This window comes from Tigriopus californicus, chromosome 10 (assembly GCF_007210705.1).
Source record: "Tigriopus californicus strain San Diego chromosome 10, Tcal_SD_v2.1, whole genome shotgun sequence".
Taxonomy (NCBI): Eukaryota; Metazoa; Arthropoda; class Copepoda; order Harpacticoida; family Harpacticidae; genus Tigriopus; species Tigriopus californicus.
In genome coordinates, this window is record NC_081449.1 from 13,650,317 (window position 1) to 13,672,643 (window position 22,327).

General features: G+C 41.5%; 4 protein-coding genes across 4 annotated transcripts in view; 2 read left to right on the forward strand and 2 right to left on the reverse strand.

Annotated features, from left to right (window-relative positions):
- Window positions 1-2,399, forward strand: part of LOC131888721 (uncharacterized) — a gene marked incomplete in the record, with an annotated part of 48,954 nt that extends 46,555 nt beyond the window's left edge. The window contains 1 exon segment of the mRNA XM_059237643.1: window positions 77-2,399. Within this exon segment, the coding sequence (XP_059093626.1) occupies window positions 77-445 (369 nt within the window).
- Window positions 2,400-7,420: 5,021 nt separating this feature from the next.
- Window positions 7,421-8,278, forward strand: LOC131888734 (uncharacterized). The gene is made up of 2 exons (XM_059237661.1): window positions 7,421-7,818; window positions 7,902-8,278. Exons 1-2 carry the CDS (start codon window positions 7,676-7,678, stop codon window positions 8,095-8,097), a joined length of 339 nt encoding a protein of 112 aa, XP_059093644.1. The 5' UTR covers window positions 7,421-7,675; the 3' UTR covers window positions 8,098-8,278.
- Window positions 8,279-13,974: 5,696 nt separating this feature from the next.
- Window positions 13,975-14,982, reverse strand: LOC131888731 (proliferating cell nuclear antigen-like). Its single transcript, XM_059237658.1, has one exon. It carries the CDS (start codon window positions 14,876-14,878, stop codon window positions 14,096-14,098), a length of 783 nt encoding a protein of 260 aa, XP_059093641.1. The 5' UTR covers window positions 14,879-14,982; the 3' UTR covers window positions 13,975-14,095.
- Window positions 14,983-16,653: 1,671 nt separating this feature from the next.
- On the reverse strand, window positions 16,654-20,281 carry LOC131888722 (ileal sodium/bile acid cotransporter-like). The gene is made up of 2 exons (XM_059237644.1): window positions 18,628-20,281; window positions 16,654-17,210 (listed from the first exon to the last, which is right to left on the reverse strand). The coding sequence occupies exons 1-2, from the start codon at window positions 19,925-19,927 to the stop codon at window positions 16,933-16,935; spliced, it is 1,578 nt and encodes a 525-aa protein (XP_059093627.1). The 5' UTR covers window positions 19,928-20,281; the 3' UTR covers window positions 16,654-16,932.
- Between the last annotated feature and the right edge of the window lie 2,046 nt (window positions 20,282-22,327).

Consider the following 22,327-nt stretch of genomic DNA (forward strand, 5'->3'; position numbering starts at 1 on the left):
CGATCTCAAGAGGCAGGAAATCCGGACTCAAAATAAATGAAGCGGCAATTTCAAATCCTTGTTTTGGTCATTCTAGGTTGACTACAACTCCAAAGCCCGCAATCGCAGTCCTTACAACAACTATTATCCCTCCCTGGAAGGCGGCATGGTGGCCATTGTGTCTCCTTTACCGGTGCTCAAGGAGATGAACACCCCAACCCCCACTACCCCCGGGTCCTCGTCAAATGGCGGAGATCGAGAAATCGCTTCTGGTGCAATGATTACATTCGGTTCGGATTGCAACAAGCGGAAAGCCAACCTGACCTTGCCCCCATTCGAGCCGTTGAAGATGATGACCGATATTGGGGAAGATATGGATGCGGACGATTTTCGAAACATCACTGTGGACTCGGGAGTGGTGATTGATGACCCCTCCCTGTTTTACAATACTCGGACGAGTTTATGAGATCAAGAATCAGAGTGCCTCATCTAAGATTGTCGGGAAACTTCCAGGAGGACGAAATCGACGACCAAAAGCAACGACCCATTTGTTGCGTACACTCCATGCATATCGTCATCAATCCTTTTGTACCCTTTGAAGCGTCGTTGTCGCTGCAGTTGTTGTAATGACGAGTCGGATCTATTTTCCATACTCACAGAAGACTTGTTCCAAGCCAGCCAACCCAGGTTTCATGGTTTCCACCTCAACTTGACTAACACCACATATCAGCACAACACCCATTCATCCAAAAGAAGCAGCAGCAGCATCTTGCAATATCAAATCGTTTTCCAACACAGGCACTCTGATGATCCCCAAAGCAAAAGCAACCCACGAACATTCTTGTCAAATCGATCATGTGATTATTCTCGTCATTGAAAATCTGGCCCTTCTAAGAAAATGAGGCTCCACTCTCTCTCCTCTCCCAAGTTAGCGCTGTCCTCTTTCCTTCCCATCCATCACATTTAAACTTTTCAAACGTCAAGAAGTAAGCAGGACTGCTCCATGACAGCTAAAATACTCCACACATTATAAATGTATCGTATGCTCGGGCCTCCCTCCCCACCAACCCACCCCAAACACCAACCCGGTTTATAATCTCGATCCATTGTTGAGGCTCCATAGCCTTGGTGTGACCTCGTAGCAACTTCAATCGGCTTAGCCACAGTCTTGAACCACGTGTTGGCCTTTAAATTACAAACCCCTCTCTTCGAGACCCATTATACTATATTAGGTTGTGAAGATGAGCAATATCATGATCAGTGACACGGAAAGGAGACGAGAGGGCTTTATTCATTACAATGGACCAAGCTCAAAAAGGCACCGCTATAATGGCTTTCCTGTTGCCTGCATTGAATTTGAAAATCTGAACCGGAATGACAGAGCGAGAGACCATCCCAAACCCCACTACCCTTGGTACCATGGTCCAAGTAAAATCAAAAGTTGACCATATCGGACTTAAATGTGTTGCGCGACCTTTTTGTGACCTGTTAGCGCAAAAACCCACCCGCTACCTGTATGCTTCAATGTTGTTTGAAAGGACAAGAACGCTTTTATGGTGACACTCAAAAGTTGTTAACGAGTAAGACTGCTCGGCAGTGTTGCCAAATCATGTTACGTAGAAGACGAATACGGACCTGGAAACTCCAAAGACAAGGCCTGAATGAACTGGTGAAAAATTATCATTTGATGAAGAGTTAATGTGCGTGTCCTAAGAAACAATGTCCCTTGAGTGTGTGTACTATTGGCCAATGCATAGTCAAAGTGATGTATTTCTAACATCCCATTGACCACTTTTGAATGTCTTGATGAATTTGGTACTCTTCAATACAGCACAGAGAATATCAGCTTATTTTGAGACACCAAAGTGTTCTGGTTATCATTATTATTATTTTCATCATCATTATGAATGTGACAAAATCATTATTATCAGTAGCGTGCTAGCTCTTTTTAATATCTTCATATTTCTTCTTGCTAGACTCTTTCTCTTTACTCTTCTTACCCATGAGTGAAATAACTGTAAACCCACATCCACACAAAACAAACCCTCAATTCAACCATATCAAGCAACATCAACAAAAAAAACAAGTTCATTCCATGCTTTCAAACTTTCCATAGCCAAACTCAAGATAATCCAACTTGCCTTTAACCGCAACTCTTACAATATTTTCCTTTCATCTGATTTCACTACGGTCGTCACTACCATGTTCAGTTACTAAGTAATGATGCGAGTACTACCGATTTGGTCGTGACTCTTATTATCCATTGGTTGTACTCTACCCTTGACCTCTATGATTCCTTTAGATGTGCGACCATGAGTTGTTCATGTTACGATCTTCGATTTTTAACTTCTGAGGTTGTGACCCCAAGTGATGACATGCTCATACAACTTAATATTTCAAATAAAAACAAAACAACTTTATTGAGTCGAAACATAGGGGTGTTTTTGTTATTACAGCTTGTTGTTCTTTCCCAAATTTGTCAGTTTTGGGATCTTCTCAGACCAAAGATTTGTGTGACTTGGTTCACTCACCATTTGCCACGTTTTGCCCAAATTCCATCAAGTTGTGGTCCAAAAAGTTTCACCTTTTGGGACTTTCTCCTCTCAATGGTCCAGAGTCGGCCTCTTTTTGTATTGTACTCTGAAATATTTGCATAGGAGTGCTAAACTAAAAATGCAAATGGAAATGGGAGAGAAGAGCTTACCTTGGAAAACCAATTTCTCCAAGCTCAAGGAAGAATGGGAGTCAGGAATTCTTGAGGTTGCCGAAAGGTTTTAAGCCCATTCTCATATCGAATGGATGAGGAAAGATACTTCTCAAGATTTCAATCCAAAGTTTATCGTTGTGCGTGTCCCTTGAGTTTTGTGGTGTACCGTAGCTCAACAAATTGCAGTGCAGTTTTCGAGCGCCGGAAACTTACCCGATGGGAACTTGTGTCCAAATTGTTCTCAATTCTACAACCACCACCGTTTACACTGATTCTCATATCAAAGCCAAAATTCCTAGGATTGCGAACCAAAAAGAGTTGCGTAAAGGCCAAAAGAAGCACAGAAAAAGATCAATCTTTCGAGTTTTCTTTTCATAACATCCATCTAATCATGTTGCCCATAAAAATTAAGTATTCCTTATTTTGCTGTTCTATCAGCATCATCATAGTAAAAAGTGTGGAATCACTATCAGCCATCAAAGGCAAGAATGCATTTCTCAAATGCGACAGATGTTTTCATCGTCTATTCCCTCATACTTTTCTCGTTTTTTTCATACCGATAAACTTTAACCAAGGGAGTTTTTTTAAGGTTTTTCTTGATATTTGTCATGAGTAGAGAAGGCCAAGTAATGCATTATCCAATTCATGTCATAAAACAGGTTTATTTGCATAAATTGCATATTTCGAATTTTCATGCATTTTTATGCATATTTTGGGTTTTTTGGCTTAAGCAAATTTAGATATAGCGTAGTAATCATTCATTTCGACTCTTGGTCATGTCAATGCGTAAAACATATGAACAAGAGTGTATAATTTTAAGCAAATAGGCGAAAGAATGAGTGTTCAAATGAGTAGTGATAAAACAGTTGACTAGAATGTGATATCACAGCAAAATTGACTTGAATTGATTCAGTGCATATGGGAGAATCGTAGAGGGCACTCCAAAACCAGGTGGGTAGAGGTGAAGATGGAAGTATTGGTTTTTGTAGTAAAGTGTGCGGGCCAGATTGAGCAGATCCTTTTTCAGCTTCCGTTATTGATGGAATTTGGCTGGGAGCAGGACAATGGTGCGTCAAAGCAATACTTTGAAGGGATTTTTGGTTGGTTTTACCCATATATTTGCAATGTGAAATGTCTTGAAAAATCAGTGGTTCACTCCTAACATAGGTTGGCCGAGATGGTCCCCCAAAAGTATCCCCTGATTAATCAGCTTGTTGCCGACATCAAAAAGACAAAAAGATGTTATTGAAATATGCTGGGCGTAACTTTACAACCACTATCTTGATCTTAGTTTTTTGTAGTATTTTAGCTTACATATTTTGGACTACAGATGCATACTAATGTGCATACTTTGGGTTAAAAAGCACTGTTACGTTCAGATTTTCACCACTTTTTATCCATATGTAATGGCATAAAACGGATTTTAAATGCACATTTTGGCCGTCTCTAGACATGAGAATAAAAAGAAGTACTTTGAATGATTGCTTCAATTCCATGGCGCAAATCCCAGATAAATTTGTGATCAAAATAAGAGAACCTATGTTTTGTTTCCAGTCACTTAAACTCACCATAGTTACAATCTTGATTTGTGCATGCCTACTTTGCAGATTCCCAACTAGACATGAAATAAATGACAGACTCAGACTAAGCACGGTTCTCACGGTAGAGGTATTTCCCATGACGGAATAGCTATTCTATTCATCCTCTTGGATTGCACAGATTTTGCCATTACCAGTTTAGCTGAACAAGAAAGTTGAATGCTCTCTATGGGGGAGCAAACAACAGGAGACATCATGGATTGTACTGTACACTGCCTGAAAGCAAGAAGTCTCAAGAGGAATGAACTCCAAGAGGGTGGATGAACGGAGCATTGAGAGAAGCTGATCTACGAGTACATAGCGTATCTTTCATCGGTCCCATGGGATTCGTGAAACTGAAGCACTTGCTACCAATTGATCAATCGATTCATTACAAGCTCTGAAGCATGATTTTAATACATTACAATACCCTGTCCTCAAGCATTCTAGACACTTTTGCATCCATCTCGACATTGGCTGGAAATCTCTTCATCCGTATCCTCCCCTCGTTCTCAACCCTCCGAATCTTCTCCATTTGGCGATGTCGTTTTGGTCGCTCACTTGATGATAAGACTAAAGAGAGCCTCACTCGAAGGGGATGGTGGTGCCTTATCCAAGTGGTCAAAAAGAGGGATGACGAGCGAGGGTTGAGGGTGAAGAACCAAGACGACACGTGGGCCACCACTTCAAGTCAAGAGCCAAGATTATGATGTTAGATCATTAGAAACAGATTCGGTCCGCTTGCTACGAACGAGTTTCTCGAAGGGAGTCCGACCGATGAGATCCGATCCCAATTTCGTTCGGAATCAAATCAGGAGCGATTTTTGAGGTCTTCTCTCTGATGTCAATCTGAGGAATGAAATGACCCTCGTACTCTCATGGGGCCGAGACTTGTTCCTTTCGGGAGGGTAAACATAAAGCTAATCTACAAATTCAGCTTTTATTTTCCTCCCTCATTCGCCCTCACACACTTGAGTGGTTTTCAAGAGATGATGCTTCAGCCAAATTATACGAATCAGTCCATTCAAGAGGAGGGAGAGGGAACAAATGGTCAATAGTTCGGGACCAGAAATCGATAATGCTCGAATTTTGGAGTCCGATTCTTTTTCTCAGAGCCTTATTTGTACTCTGAATCCTCGGAAGCGACGCCTATTCATGGCCCATGCGTTATTCGGGGGATTATTTGATGGTATAATTATGGCCATCCATCATTTTCTTTTTTAAAATTGACAAACGTTTTCACACATTCATGCATTTGCATCCCAAAAGGAGGATGACTTGTGGGATGGAGGCTTGAAATCGCAAATCAGGGGTAATTTCACTTTGAGCTCGGACGCCCAAACAAGAAGTCAGATTTTAATGTTAAAGAAAGTTTAAAAGCTACATACTTGATCCCCAAAATCAATGAGATACTTATCAAAAGCAATGGACGCGTTTGCAAAATTGAAGTCTTGAAATTTCATGTTTTGAATTTACTTAACCTTTTTTATCACTTTCCACCTTTTTAGATATTGGTGATTTGGGGCTAGATGATGCGTCTGTTTTTTCGTTGACTCCTCTCCCTTATCTTACTTTCGGATCCGAGCTCTAGCTAAAGGTTTGAATGGAAACTGGTATTTTAGGAGTTGGTTGCCATCTACGCCTATCCTATTAAACATCAAGTAAAATAACGAACATCAATGTGAACATCTAGCATTGGATTAACCATACACCAATACAGTAGCCATCCCAATGATTTTTTTTCATCGTTGGGAAAAACTTTGATAAGAAAACTCGTTTCATTCTCATCATGATTCTCATGCAATCAAGGCCAATTGCGTCGCTTTGTTCCGAATTTCCCCTATGCTCGAGGCCTTAAAAATCGCAGCAAAAATTCAAGCTTGAGGTTAAGATCCACAATGCTTTGAAATCATATCAGATCTTTGAGTTGACCTCAGCGGAAAATGGATAAAAATAGGGCATCAAGCAATGCATCCGCTTATTAACAGACAAAACAAAGAACAGCCAAAACTCATGACGTTTTACTTAGCCCGATTGAATAACCCACGTGTTACGTAAAACTTTGGTTGGTCTGCTCGTTTTCGAGCATGCGAGGTATTTTATTTGATCGTTTTCCACGAGCTATATTAAATTCCAGATCGTTCGAGGTTCTGGTCTGATTTTGCATGCATGGTGATCATCAGTCTTACCGTTTGGCAGCCTCTTTTGTTTTTTGCCAACCCAGCCGTGACATTTTCTAAGGAGGCCCCCACTCCTTTTTTAAAAGAACCGAACATTCATTTTTATACTTGCACACTTTGAACACTCTTCCGGCCAGACCCAAAAACCCCTGCGTAATCCAACAATTGGGCCTTTCCCCCTTCCTTCTTCCTTCCTTAACGTTGATGGTGATTCATTCGCAGAACTTAAGGACCAAAATAGATGATTGACTCGATTCCACATCACGTTTTTCGTTTGTCCCTATGCTTGAGCTTTGTACTAACTAAAAGAAATAAGAAATGCCCACTTCATGAGTAAAGGCGGATGCTAATGAAGTAGAAAGGAGGGGAGGGCATGGGCCTATCTACGTACTTATGTGTTTTGAAATCGGTCTGGCCTGACGTATTCGAAGTGACAAGGCCTCCCTTATCAAGGGGCCTTGTTCAAGAGAACGTGAATAGTGAATGAACTGTGAGTGGTTCCAATGCCTTTTACACACCATAGAGTTGAGAAATCTAGAGGGGACAAGAGCGCTTTGTGTCCACTTATGGTGAAACATCTCTATCATGACTGAATAACAACGAAACCTGTAGATAAGTAGTATCTTGGTAATGGAGAATGAGACGTCAATTTCCGAGCCTTCATAAAGGTAATCCCACTCTTTCAGCTCTTTGCCTCCTACATACATCGAACCCTGAGGGTCTGGAAAGAGTGACTTCTGTATGTAGTCGGGCATACGGCATACAATTAGCCACACCTCCTCTATTGAGAGCAATAAAAAACTTTGAACGCAGTACTTGGATGATACGTGCTCATTGGCTGGAAACAAAACTTGTATGGAGCGATCATGAACCAGCGAACGAAGGGCTCTCGAAACCAGAAATCGCGCTTGTTGAAAAGGCTCTGTCTACGGTCTACTGCCTGAGTGTGAGTGCGTATGACTGTGAGCACAGTATATAATATGAACGATCGAACGAACGAAGCCTGAGAAGCGTGTATGTGTGTGTGTGCTTCTTTTTCGAGAGAGTGGATGTGAGTTTCATCAAGATCATAATTCAGAACAAACAGTATCGACCGAGCTTAGCTCAAGTGAACAACTGTCTGCATTTGCCGTTGTAATTATCGTCAATCTGTGACTTTCAAACATCCTCCATATTCTTCTCCTCAGTAGCTCGTCATCGTCGTCATCAACAGCAAGGCTAATTCCCAAAATATGAAGGGTGTATTCGCGGCGTTCTTCATGGCGAGTGCATTGGCCTCTTTGCTGGAGGTTGACGGCCAAGCGTTTGGGTCACAGCAGGATCTGCTCCAAATGGCCATGAGAACCATGGACCCGTGTGAAATAGCTATTTGGAAGTAAGTGCCACAAATTAGCCAGAAAAAATAAGATTGGAGAGGGTATCTTGAGTTCACGTTGTTTGATCTTTTCCCGTTTCCAGTTGCTGCCAATCTTCGGGTGCCACTGCAACTCTACCCGAGAATTGCTTTGCTCAGAATGGATGTCCGGGTCTGTTTTGGCATGGGAGTAAAGTTTGCTCGGCCAGGATGTTGAATCGCATTGCTCGGAGACTCCAGAACAACATGGTGTCCATTGCCAATTCGCAGCAAAATCAATTAAGATTTGCTTATCCGTAGGAGCCCATGGGAGAGCACACCAAAGAGGCTAACGGGAGTCGCCCGAAGCTCTTCTGAAACAACAGCAGTATTCTATCAATGAACGATGGTTTAGTGTAATCTCATTGAAATGTACAAGAAACTTATTAAATCTGATTCGGAAAGATAGGGAAACTATCAATAGCTCTCTTTTTAAACAAGATGACTTGGGTTCACATTTACTTCGAGATTATTTCTGGTATACTTGGATTCGTTAGGTCAAGTATTGGTTAATATATCATGTTGCAACTAAGCAGTGTTGTTGAGAAATGAGTTTAATTTGCAACTAAAGAATGACGTCTTCAAAATATGAACGTGCATACGTAGTGAACGTTCTCTTTATTCGAAAAAACGAAATGAATAGATAATATTTGAAACAATATATAGATATATCAGAGCCAGAGACAAGCTGGATAATCCTCCTAAAATATTGTCTACTATTTTAAGATCAGTGAACAGAACGTTGAAGGGCCAGTTGAAACCTTCAAACCTATGACAACTTTTTTGTTCTGTTGAAACAATGTTGATTACAATTAAATTTATTGCAAATTCTATTTACTACACTTACTTGATATCCTTTGTGCTTACGTACAGTGACTATCACTCGGAATTCAAATGTGGCTGATTACAACAAGAATCGCTCTCAAATTGAAATTCTACGCACATTCAGTTGCTTTTTGCTTTAATGGTTGGACCAGTTTGGCGACTCTTTCCTTTCGTGACAAGGTTTTTTGACAAGCCTTGATGAGAAGAAGAAAACGTCATGTTTGAAGAGCTCTTAATACTCTTAATAGATTTAAAACTGCTGCAAATCCGCTATATTGTGCCGTGAATAAAGGATTAGCATGTAGCTGTTGCTGTAAGATTGCAATTATAGCGACCAAATGTAATAATCTACAAATATGATCATTTGGAAACATGACTACAATTGTCTGTGTGCTATTTTAAATACTCTTCCATTGCATGTCTGGAATAATCCACGTATTGTCAAAATGGTTGGACAACTTCTAAATTTGTGATACGAAAGGGCCCTTTGATCACTCACAAATGCCGTATAGAAACTTTTATTCAAAGAGCAACTACAATTGTTATGAGTGTAAGGCAATTCTGAAATTCTTTGAAACGACCAGACACATTGTATGTACGATATAGTATGCCTATTCAGTGAGACATTGGGGTTTTGAATGAAAGTACATCCTTCGTAGCGGAATGGAAATGGCAGGGATGGACCATGGATTAAGGAGCTAAGCTTTTCTTGCTCTAGACAGACAAAAAGAGGGTGATGCTTCACAGTCTCACAGTCTCGTTACCCTAGAGATAATCTGCATAAAGACGGATGATGATTGGTCTCATAAATGATGTGACCGTCATGCTGAGTGGGCAACTTTGTCCATGCCAATTTGGCTTCCATTGAGTGGGCGTATGCGTTCCCTCAGAAAACAAGACCCCCACCTTTTCCATTCCACATTTCCACGTTCTCTCCCACAATGAAGGAAACAAAGATAAACTAGTATCAGAGGTGCTCATCCAGGTTCAAAGGCCGAAGGAGGAGATTTGAATTACCCGATGATCGTGGCGCATATTGCTTGCGGTTTTGGAACTTGCTCGTTGGGGAGTCATAGATCTTGAGGAGCTCAGGATCGGGTTTCATTTGTTCCATTTCCAATTCTCTGGATGAGGCCGTGATATTGGTGCTGTCTGTGGCACCGAGAGACACACTTGGCTAGGCGGATTACATTAGCATATTTAGGGGTGATCACATTCCCTCTACCCAGTCAGTCTTGGGTCTCCAAATGGCATAAACAACTTGTCTGGCCTGAAATTGATCTTCCTCGGGTTCTTGGACCACTATGTCAGGGAGCGAAACCTTTCTACTGTAGTATTTTGAAAAAGGAGAGTTTGGGAGCATTTCAAATTGGAAATGGTTCGATATTGAATTTCAATTTCAACCTTACACAGAATCAATTATCTTTAAACATCAGCCTTAAAAAAGGCATTTTACCCTTTTGAAATACACTCGAGAGAGTCTCATTGGACGAGACTTTAAACTTCAAGACTCGCAATCTCAGTAAATGATGTTTTTAACCCGTAAAGATCTTTGCATGAGATTACATGATAGTTTTATCTTACTCAAAAGCAAGAAAAGGAGTTTTCAAGTAAAGAAAATGCGGTCAGATGTTTAGACAAAATAATTCAATTATTTTTCTATAATAGTATATGCAAAAGCATGGTGAATTAGATTGCAAATAAATTAGGGTAAGGATTTTAATTTGTGGGCGAAAAGTTATTCGAACTGAATGATTATGAGAAGAGCTCCTGAAACCCTCTATTTTGATGGAATGAAAATGGATAAACGTTATTCTCCACCGATTATTTGGCGGTGCTCATTTTTAAATTTGTGACAAACTGTTAGAAAGGTTTGGAGAGAGACTTTAAATGCTATTAATATCGTGTTAGGTTAGGTTGGGTTAGATTAGGTAAGGTTAGGTTAAGTTTAAAAAAAGTAGCACCGCCAACTAATCGGTGGAGAATAACGTTTACCATGAAAATGGGGTTCATCAAGTAAGCGCCACAGAATGAGGAAGGGTTGCTAAAAAGATGTCCTGAAAGCTATTCTAGTGCGCTTTCAATAAGATAACTTATGGCATTACTTAAAGTTGAAAATTTATCACATTTTTTACGGATTGTTAAACCTATGCTTGGAATGGAATCCCAAGCAGTGATAAACAATAACTTAGTAGCAAATCAGTTCACTCGAAATTTTGAAAACATTCTGGAACAGATTGCGAGTTAAGAAGGTTAAAAAAAGTATCTTTAGTATTTTCGCAGATTTGGAGAATTTACATTATATGTAATTTTACTGAGTCGAAGAAAAAGAAAATATCATTTTTTCACGACCATCGTTTTCCGAATAAAAGAAATGCCAAAGACAGAGGTTTCAATATTCAAAAGTCTTACCAACTTGTATCTTGTTAACAAAAGCGAAGTTTGAGCGTCTGGTGGGTGATTTCATGCCTGTGTAAAGAGGACTATGCAAGCAGATCAATATGATCAACCATTTTTCGAAAAAAATCAACTATAACGGAGGATTTTCAGATATAATAAACCCCCAAAATGGCAAACAAAACCGAGGGGCTCGATTGGCAGAGAAGCCAGTCATCACATCATCGGTATCCAAATTCAGATAAGCATTTTCATGTCCGATATCCGATTGTCGCTGTGGCTGTAACTTGTGTTCAAAAGTTTCCTTGAGAAAGTTGGCATAGGAGATTCGAACCGGGGACGTTTCTATGTACAACAAGGAAACCGCGCCTACCATTGCAGCACAGCATCCTCCTTACAGATTGGCTTTCGGTACCGGGGTTTGAACTCACATCACCAAGGGAGAAGATTCTTGCCTGGGTTCTCGACCTGTTACACCGCTGGGCTTCGCTAGTTCCTTGAATGAAATGTGGTAAATAGCAACCTTGAGAGACAAAGCAATGTCAAAGACTTTTCATTTAGCTTGAAATAATGAATTAAGCAATTGCTGATTTGATTAAAAAATGCTATGACTATTGTAAAGAGGTTTTGGGACCTGTAAGCCATCTTTTGTGCAATAAAGTCCCAGAATTCATGTTCTATAATAATCTATAATTGTTATTAACTGCACAAACCCATTTCTGGCCAATGAAATAGGAAACCAAAGTGCGTGAATTTAGTCTAACATTCATTCGAGTAAAATAATTGAAGGTGCAAGCAACATACATTTTTTGATGTGATCATAAATATAGGTTGTGTGACCAATGCCACTATCTTTCCTATATGTCCTTTGTTCTTCTTCCACGTTTCACTTCTTCTGATCATTTGAGGAACCATGTTGTGCCTCTATGGGGTACATTAGACTACTTGGCAACCATGGTTCCTTATCCCAGTTATAATGTATTCTCTATTTAAATCAAATTTCTGCTTTATTGACGTCTTTTACTCACAGCACTGGTTGTCCCATCTTTGCTTTTAACGACAATCCTAAATACCAGACAACACATGGATGGTTTTCAATGGGAAATTTCCTCTTGCCCAATGTCCACAACTTTCTAAAAGGCCTCAAAGAGGACTAAACTCCTGATTTTAGGGCCATTTCTCTGATTAAATGGCCGGCAGCCCCCTCACAAGACAAAATTAAAAGTTTTCAATGTATTCTTAACATGCATTCTTTAACAGGGATCAGAGGAGCGTTATTACTAAATTTTGTTTTCTTAGATGGAATTTGCAGCTCAGGGTGAATAAAAACATGTCTCAGTAAGATCTGTGACTACATCATCTAGACTTGGTTTTTGAGAGTTGTGAAAATTGAATTGAAAGAGGTGTGAAGCGAAAAAAACTTTTCGAGACCGTTGCTTCAATACCAATCTTGACATTGTATCGTTTACTGTATTTCTTTCTGATAACTAGCGAGTTTGGAACCATATGCTATTTGTAAACGAATTCTGTCATACATACCCAGTTCACCTGGTCATCTTGATCCAATTGCATTGGTACGTTCCTTTCTTGTATTTTCATGTTTTTCTGTTGTCTTATGTTCTTTTAATTTTAATAGGAGCGCTGTTTTATGACCAGGTTCGGTGCACGCGTCTGAAAGCCATCGGAGGATGTTATACCCTGTATCAGAACTATTTGCTCTTGGTACTAAAGGAAACAAAAAGTTGAAGTGCTTTCGAACCCTGGCCCAGAGTCTTACTGCATAAGACTCACTATAGTGAATTTTCAATGTTAAGTGAGCGCAGCAAGCTAAAAAAATATCTCATTTATTTGAGAAAAAACTGTTTTTACACAAGGTAAAACATTATTTTACAAAGTTGTCATCTTTGCTTACAAATTGAGAATATATTTAAATGCTCAACAATTGAATTTAAAGGTGGGAATGGCTGAAATTAAAATTGAATCATATTTCGGGGAAAATACTCTCAAAGGCTTCTTTTCTAATTACGCTTTCTCATCAGGATTTCGAGGGAAACATAAGGCAGCCTATTATGGGTTGTGAGAAAAAAGGTTCCAGGTCTGGATTGACCAAAGAAAATCTTCCTTTTCGAGCCATCAGATCCAGACGAGAAAAAGGATCCGCTCTTGGGGTGAAGCACAGACTCTCGTTCGTTTAACAACTTAGCACATTTTCTTGCATCTTATCGGATCTAGACCAATGGTTGGTGGTCAAAAAAGGCGTTTCTATGTATGTGCTCCATTAAGATATCATCCATTTCCAGACGAGATATGCCCAAAACACTTCTGGTGATGCATCTGAATAAGACTCGGCATCGAATCTCTGCAAAGAGCCGCTTCCTTTGAAGACACGAGGTTTTGGATCCAGATCCCAGATTACATTGAAGACTTGCATGCACATTGCTGTCTGTCGCATCAAGACATAATCTGACAACCATTATCACAATTTGTACTACAGAACCAGGTTCCAGTATCTGTAATGTAGGTATGGATTGATCTCCGGGAAATTTTGATTTTTTGTATTCTTTGGTCCGTGGTATTGGTATATGTCATCTTTCTATACCGCTAACGTGTATGCAGATATTGCACGCGAAATTTATCTCCCTTACCTTGTACAAAGTCATTGGCTGAAAGAGCGGTCCAAATCAAGTAGATATCTCCCTCCATTCTTTGTTTTGACTTTACTAACCGTTACCGAGAGTGTAATCCCCGGAACTAAAGAAAGGAAAGCTTAAAATTCGTCTCTCGTTTTGCATTCAAAACTTATATTATGTCTAAAAATGAATTTCAGTTGGTCAAGGTCAGTCCTTAACTATACTCTGAGTGTCCAACAACGGGAATCTGCAATACATAAGAAGTAATTGAGGCCTATGCCAATGGTGAGAAGAAAAAAAAAAATCAGGTTTATTGTCTACAGATATGCTGGTACAGTTCAAGGACCGAGTAGTCACGTGTCAGTAAAGGACGAGAAAAGATGATAATACTGGGCGACAGCCTCTGATTAGTTGTCTTCATCCTCGATCTTGGGCGCCAAATAATATCTCACATGACCCATGTCTCCAATCTTGTACTCGACCACCAAAGGCACCTCGGGGCTCATACTCAACGTGACCTGCGGGGCCAGGCACGTGGCTTTGGTGAACATATTCAAATACCGACACGCGAATGTAAGCGTCACGGGCTCTTGCATCTCAATCGTCACGGCCTCCTCCTCCTTGTCCACACTGGCCGTTTGCGCCAACTTGATATTCCCCACCCCAATATCTCCCGCCGCAGAGAACTTGACCCCTTCTTTGGTGCAAGAAATCACCACGGATTCGCCAAATTGGCTCAAATCCTTGATAATCCGCTGGAACTCAGCCGCGGGCAATTTGATCACGGCGGCATAATCCGTCTCCGGAATACCTAAATGCTCCTGATCCAAATTCATCAGTTTCATTTCATAGTCAGCCACCTTTTCCTGGTTAGGTGACTCAAAGACAAAGGTGACATTATCAGCCTGATCTTGGGCCTTAATAGTGATGATGTCGTCATTGGCTGCGCAACGCAAGATCTTGGACATCGAGGTCAGGTTCATGCCCATGGACAACTGGCGATCGCAACGGAATTTATCGAATCCATCGGCGCGCAACTGCACCGACACCAATGAGACGTGAGAGTTGTCCATGGCTTGGAGTTGGATGCCGGTGTCTGCGCAATCCCAGGACGCCTCCGTGAGGAGGTCCTTGAGGGACTCGAGCACCTTCTTGAGCAAATTGCCTTGGACCAGACGGGCTTCAAACATGGTGAAGGTTTTACACGAGGAACTTGCAACACACAAACGGACAGAAGGTGAACGAACTAACGAACTACCGCAACGAGATCAGAACAACTGAGAAATTGAGCGAGCTGGAGAAAAAATAGGTACCTTTGGCGGGAATTTCTTGTGGGGAAAAGGTCAGAAATAGGGCTGGAAAAGGTCAGATCATGGATAAAACCTGAACAAAGAGAGGTGAAGATGAATCAAAGGGCTTTTTTATGTCTGATTTAGCTGATAAGAGGCATTGAAGACATTGAAAGATTCCACCTTAAGACTGAGGAGTTCAAATCAATATTTCTTTGTCAATGTCAAATATCATGGTCGTAGTTAAGATGTGCGGTATAGCTTTTGGTCAGATATTAACAAATGCAGATCTCGAAATCAATCTAATAGTAAAATGTCAGATCTCAAACATTCAAGGCAAAAAGAGCACAACCCGAATGCTATGATGCTATGCATATACCTTACTTAGTCACCATGCCACACCTCAATTTAAAGCCTTGGCTTCCAAAAGTATGACATGGCAGCGCTGATTCAAGTTCTTGACAAGCTGAAACTTGACGCGGGAATGGTGCAAAGAAAAGAGCGGGAAAACACAACCCCGATGGTAAAGAAGAAAAACAACAGGGGCGCTTATGACGCAACTTTGTTCAAATGACAAACCCAACCTTGAGAATGTGGAAGGATCCCATTTTGTTCAAGCTTGAAGATATACGCACTTATATGATTCGATCATAAGATACTTTTGCCTGGAAGCCACTATCTGCTTGATTTTAATTACAATTGAGAAATGGAATGGATAAAGCACATACACGTCGAATAATGAGATTACTCAGTAGCTGACCTCGACCACAACCCTTGTGGCAAAAACTAATAACTCCAAATCAAATCTCCATTTTAAGTTAGGTAACGGACTCGCTGGAGTTCGTTGTAGCTTCTTTGACAACGTTCCTGGTCCCTCAAGCCCCACTTTTATCTCTTTTTCCCATCCAGTCATCAATCCCCCACAAACCCTAGTCATACGAAGACGTATTATTAAACAAATTTACGACCGTGATCATGATTTAACGTATACAAAAAATTTTCCCATTCTAGCCCATCATATAAGTGTATATGCACGATTTGTGGATACCAAACTACAATTATTTCAAATGGTTTCCCTGCTGTAATGGAGATTTACATTTGTCTCAACAGACACATGATAATTAAGCGGCCAAGTTACTCCAGATTCGAAAACAGTAGAATCATTCAAAAGGAAGAGAAAAAAGTGCGCATTAACTATAGAAAATGCATTCCACGTTGTGTCCGCGTGTGGTCCTCCCATTATCAAATGCTCAGAGATCATCAGAAGAAGCATGGAGCATCAAACACGCGTTAGAATAAAAGAGTGCATCCGCCTCTGGATGTTATTCCTCAGAGGATATGTCTCGCCATCAACGACTCTCAATGACTAATTAGGGGATGGAAGAGGACCATCTCGAATATTGCGCTTCACGTTATGGCATTCCAAATATATTCCGTCTGTTTTCCTCAGTGCTATAATGTAATGTACAAACTGAAAATGATGTAGTTTAAAGTTGAAATAAAGTTATGAAAGCAATTTGGCTAAACGAGCTTCAGTGTGGATGTAAAAAGTTTTGCCACGTAACGCCTTCTTTTCACAAGGATCCGCTTGCTTTATGCAATACTGTAGTTATACCATTTAATATTTGAATTTGGCACCTGTCCTTATTTTGAAACCTCAATAATTCCAGTTCGTCCTTGCTTGGTACTCCTTAATTTATTCCCATCCACAATCCCTTCCCATTCGAAAAAAATCGGTTCTAGCCAGGGATGTGGACAGTAAACACATGAAAGGATGCTGTAACAGTCATAGATTTTGCATAAAACATATAATCATCGTGCAATTTAGACTGACACATTGTGGACAGATTTACCGAATATGTGTCTTTTTCTTAACTAGCGATACCCATTGACTATTTTGTGAATGACATTTGAGAACCATTTCATAACATTACATCACATGAAAGGTGGAATGATTAAGCCTTCTCCGATATGACCTGCTTCTGCACATCATCGTTCTCTTCATCCTCATCTTGATAGGAGCACATGAGCTTCTGATTGGACTCACTGCCCTTGAAGATATCTTTGTGACCTCCGGCAACGGCCGCGGCCTCTTCCTCGAGATTCTGCAGATTGAACGGACACGTGGGCTCGTCCTTGGCTTGGATGCCCATCCAATGCTTGGCCTTCACCATGATCAAGGCGGCCAAGAGCGGGAATGGAGTCATAGTGGCGGCGGCTACTGGAACAACGGCTGGAAAAAGAGAGAAAAGAGCGTTATTAGTCTGTGTTGTGGCACAAAACGTTTTGATCAAGTGTAAACACAATGAAAATGCTAACAAGGCACACGTGGTGGGTTCGATGCCCAAGTAAAGGGTATGAATGTGTGTATGTGTCTAAAATAGACTCCATTGAGAATCAGATCACACAAAGAATATCAAATTCCACGCGCCGCTATCAATAGTCGCATATGTCGTTACGTCAATCGGAATTCGGCAGAATCGACAAGTCCAAATGGAAAGAGTCTCGAGGATTGACATCGGGACAATGGCGATATTTGATCGCTCCCGATTTCCCAGAACAGCTTGAAATTCGATGATCCTGCCTTTTTTTGAATGTATTTGAAGTATCAGCTCGATTGGTTTCGCGTAGGATAAAGGAAAACACGTCCCATGACAAATTGGACTCTTTTGCAATCACGACACGGTTACACAAAAGATGGTGGCATTTGCCCTCAATGCCTATGATGAGGTAAGCCGTACCAACGCGAGTCTAAGCTCTAACTACATAGTAGCTCTTTTCGTGTGAGGTCGATGCGTTTGCCAATAGAATTATGAGTGAGTGCCGCGGTTTCTAATAGCGGTTTTCCGTGTCAAATGTCAAATAAACTATGACCAGGAGCCATGATAGCAGCAGGTCTCATACGGGTTCCATCCGAGTATTTTATGGATAAACTTGTCAAAAATGATAAAGTGAATCGGTTTGTGGCGTTACCATTATCTTCCCACCGAACGGCTTTCAACTCTTGACATTTACAATATGTTACACAACGCGGCAATTTGCATTTCGTGTTTTGTACTATTTTATCAGTACTTCTCGAATAGGTGCCGCTGTTCTAAGAACCCTCATTGAATTCAGGGGAGAACCAAGCCCTGCCAAAATTCTAATTATCAACTACCGTTGATAATGCTTCACATTGTCCACTGACTACCTATCCTACCTCCGATACCAACGTTGTGAAGCCCCTTCAACTTGCAGGATTGACGTTCAAGCAACATGCATTGTGAACGTTCAGTTTACCGTGTACATAAGACTGTATGTACGTATAGGTACATGTATGGACTATCTTCATTCTAAGGGAGGAGTCCAAGCAGGCCCCCCTCCTTCAGACGAGCTCAAAGCCTTGAAGCACGCCGATGACGCGCCCTCCAGGATGAACGTGCTGGACTAACTTTAATACGTCAACCAGGAAACTTTTGGACGAATTCAAAGAACTCGTACGAAAAAGTCCCGTCTGGCATTGAAAAAGTCTTAATGAATCTTGCGGTGGAGCATGAGCAAATAGCAGACGTCAGGGATATATCTTGCTTGATATCCGTTCAATGTACTAGTATACATATCAGTTCAATGAACTACTAAATGATCTAGCTAAATGTCATGATTCGACTTACCCGCAATGTCTCCCAAAGGATGTTCAAAAGTGAACCACAGAATAAAGATGGAAATGCCCGTATTCTGTACTCCGGTTTCAATGGCAATAGCGATGACATCTTCCACAGGTCTGCGGGTGAGTCGGGCGATTGAGCAGCCAAAGGCAAATCCCAACCACGGCAAACCCATCCCGGTGAGCCACACTTTCCAGGTCATCAACTTGAACATGTAGAAATTGGCCCACACGCCAAAGATCAGGATGAACATGATGAGGAAGAGGGCCATGGGCTTCAGGATTCGTACCAAGAACTTGGACACACGGGGCAAGTACCTGGATATCAGCAGACCAATACTCAAAGGAACGACCACACAAAACGCGTAGGTAAAGATCTTGTGGTACGGAATGATGATATTCCCGTCCGAAAAGATGACTCGACCCAAAGTGAACAGCCACAGAGGCATCATGAAAAGGGCGGCAAAGGTCGAGATGGCCGTCATGGTCACCGATAGGTTCAAGTTGCCACCAAACATCAAGGTCCAGATGTTTGAGGCTCCACCTCCAGGCGACACACCGGTCACGAACAAGCCCAATCGCATCGGGATATCGTCGTAAAACGAGTAGCCCAAGAAGAACGAGATCAATGGCATGATCATGAATTGACACAAGAAGCCAATGGCCGGACCCACGGGCCTTTTGAGCGACTCCTTGACCACACTCAAGTCAAGAGCACAACCCATGTTGATGTAAGCGATGGAGATGAGCAAGGCAACCGAATAGCCAAACAATTTGGATTGGATCGTTTTCTTGCGCACCACCGACAAGTCCATCTCCACGGTCTTGGTCATGGCGGGCAAGGTGAGCTTGTTGCCTCCATCGCGGACCTTGGCTCTGATGGACGTGAAACCCAAGAAGTTGGCCGACAGGTTAAAAGCCACACTCCAATTGGTTTGAGCCTCCAATCCGAACCTCTCCAAGTTGAACACGACCTCTTTCTCTTGATTGAGAGGATTAACCACGGCCTCCGGTTGGATCTCCAAGTCACTCGAACCACTGACCGAGGCCACAAAGTCATCCTGTGAGCTCACGACCAGTTCTAAATTCGGGAACACCCGCTTGATATCCGGATTCAAGTGACATCCCTCACAAGCGATCTCGATTTGGGTCGAGTTGAACTGAAGGAGCTTCTCTACAGAACCTGGATGGAACTTGAGATTCCAACCCGCAAAGAGCTCCTCGGACCCTTGGACCACGGCGAAGAACAAGGGCACAATCAGACACAGGTATAGGAATACCATGTGGAGCGGGTACAAAGGACACATGGCCCTGGGCCGAGGATTTGACAATGGCCGCGACCAGAGGCTGTAATCCTCGCTTATATATGTTTGCGCCTAAGCACCTACACGAGGCCGAGAAAGGAGAGGAACACGAAAGCCAACAGCACTGCTGGAACAGTCATGCAATGCCTTTTGAGAATGAAGCAGGGTTGGAGAACTGTTCGGGTGCTGATGATGATGCTTGGGTTGAGTCGCGAGGAGTACGCAAACACGACTAGATCTCCGAGGGACGAGGGAATGCCCGAATGACTAGCTCGAGACCTTGAGATACGGTCGTGTGTCTCGTCTGTCTGCTTTGCCACCTATCCGAGCATGTATTCCGTCTGTTCCGAGTGCGTTGCAGCTAGCGCGTATCGTTGGACATAGACGTTCATTCAGCTTGAGGAGCAAGGAAGGAACCACGTTGGAATGGCAGGAGCGCCCTAAAACGCCATGAAGACCTTTACAGCGCACTCGACTCTTATCCAACTCCAACCTCCAGGGTTGGGCATTCTTGAGTAATGAGTTCATTCATTTTGTTGACCGTTGATCTGGTGTCTTTGAACCAAATGGAACCAAAGAGCATTATGAATATTATTCATTGAAGACCAGAATAATGCTTCTGTAAAAATTAGATACTTTGAGGATTTTCTCCTTGACAAATTATAATGCTTTAGTCAAAAAAAATCTTGCCACTACAAAATCATTGGCCCAGGAATTTTGGTGAAAATTGATGCCAAAAAAGGTGAGCAATTTCGTCATTCAAAAAGTTTTAAAATTAGGGCGTTGCATTCCAAATATTAATGAAAAAAGTCAAGTGAAACTTGAACATCATTTGTCACGGTGCTTTTTATTATTATTATATAAATTTGCGGCTCTCGGCCATGACAACAAAGGTATACAAAGACTGATCAGTTTGGCGATATCACAGGTGTTATTAGGGAAAAATGACTATATGTACCTCAGTGCACATGGTAGAAATGAAGAGGGTTGGAGCAGACATTGCAGATGCAGGAGGGTAGACGGAGGTGATGAAAAACTTGGTTATTGCAGTAGAGAGGATGGGCTAGGTTGAACAACTCCTTTGTCAGCTCCCGTCGATGATGGAATTTGGCGGGGAGCCGGGCAAAGGTACGTGACCTCCAATATTCCGAGGGGATGTCGGGCCACGGAGAGTAGGCTTTTTTACTCTGCCACAAAAAATAATTCCTCTAAACATGGTCACACTGAATGGGTTTACGCAGAAAGAAATGAAACAATGAATGTGCCTAAATTCGGAATTAAACGATTGAGTCGTAACGATTTAGCACCCACCCTTGGCAACTTCTCAATCGGTCTCAGGTTATTTTTTTTCTTTTTTTACCCTTGGTACTCCGCTCACGCTTTGTTGCGTCGTCTGAAAAGAACGAAGGCTCTCTGCTCAGCTTAGGGGTCTCGATGTTGTTCCAAGATAACAACAGCAGCACAACGATGGTGTTCCACTTTGCAGGGTGACTTGAAGGCTGTCCAGATCGACTCGAGCTACAGTCGCACAAGGCATAATAGAAATAGAAAATTAGCCTTGATTCAATTACTGGGTAATGCAAATACACTTTTGTCACTTTCCTTGATCTTTTTTGCATAATTTGAACTGCAGGTATGTGCCTCAACAAATTAGGGCACTTGAAGCTAGGTTATGTAAGGTTAATAGTTACTTCAGGTTAAGGTATTTATTCATCTAGGGCCTTTGTTATATGCACCTTCTTCCGACATTGCTTACCCCAAGTTTGCGCGGTGAAATTGTAAACGGAGATTTGCGCCTTTTCCAAAGAATGTTTGCAGCTTTGAAAACTGAAATAAAAATACGCAATTTCTTCCGTTATGAATATTCTGCAAGTTGTAAAAATGTGTCGAATAACTTTTTTTTCTGTGAGATCATATGAAAATATCTGAATAAAAGGCAGTTTTGAGTTCAACGGGAAAAGCAAAAAAAAAGACCTAGGAGTCGTGAATTTGCCTGGTTTGTGTGAGAAAAATATACAGGATTTGGTCCATAAACAAAACTCCAACAATAAATGGGAGGATTTTTACACACTTTAAGCTATGAATAACTTTACAATGGTACAATTTTGATTCGCTTGCCATTGTCATCAATCTTACACATACTTTTGCGCTTTGCAGCAATTTCTGATGTTTCTTCCTCCCTCTGTTCAGAAAATTTTTTGTTGACATTATTTCATCTCTTCAGCTTTGGGTCCTTTTTGCCATGGTAATAACGTCAGGGAGTCATTCATTTAGTTCCAGGGACCTGTCAGGGCATTTCCAAGAGCTTAGGTCAAACATGCCATTCAATTAGAAATCGCTATTACGAATGCATTACAGGTCTGTTCTCTGGCAAATGAAAAACATCCTTTTCAAACCCGCAAA

Coding starts and splice junctions, on each gene's coding strand:
- LOC131888731 (XM_059237658.1), bottom strand. CDS start 14,878: ATGTTTGAAGCCCGTCTGGTCCAAGGCAATTTGCTCAAGAAGGTGCTC.
- LOC131888722 (XM_059237644.1), bottom strand. CDS start 19,927: ATGTGTCCTTTGTACCCGCTCCACATGGTATTCCTATACCTGTGTCTG. Junction 17,211..18,627: donor TCCTTTGGGAGACATTGCGG/GTAAGTCGAATC, acceptor CTCTTTTTCCAG/CCGTTGTTCCAGTAGCCGCC.
- LOC131888734 (XM_059237661.1), top strand. CDS start 7,676: ATGAAGGGTGTATTCGCGGCGTTCTTCATGGCGAGTGCATTGGCCTCT. Junction 7,819..7,901: donor TGTGAAATAGCTATTTGGAA/GTAAGTGCCACA, acceptor TCCCGTTTCCAG/TTGCTGCCAATCTTCGGGTG.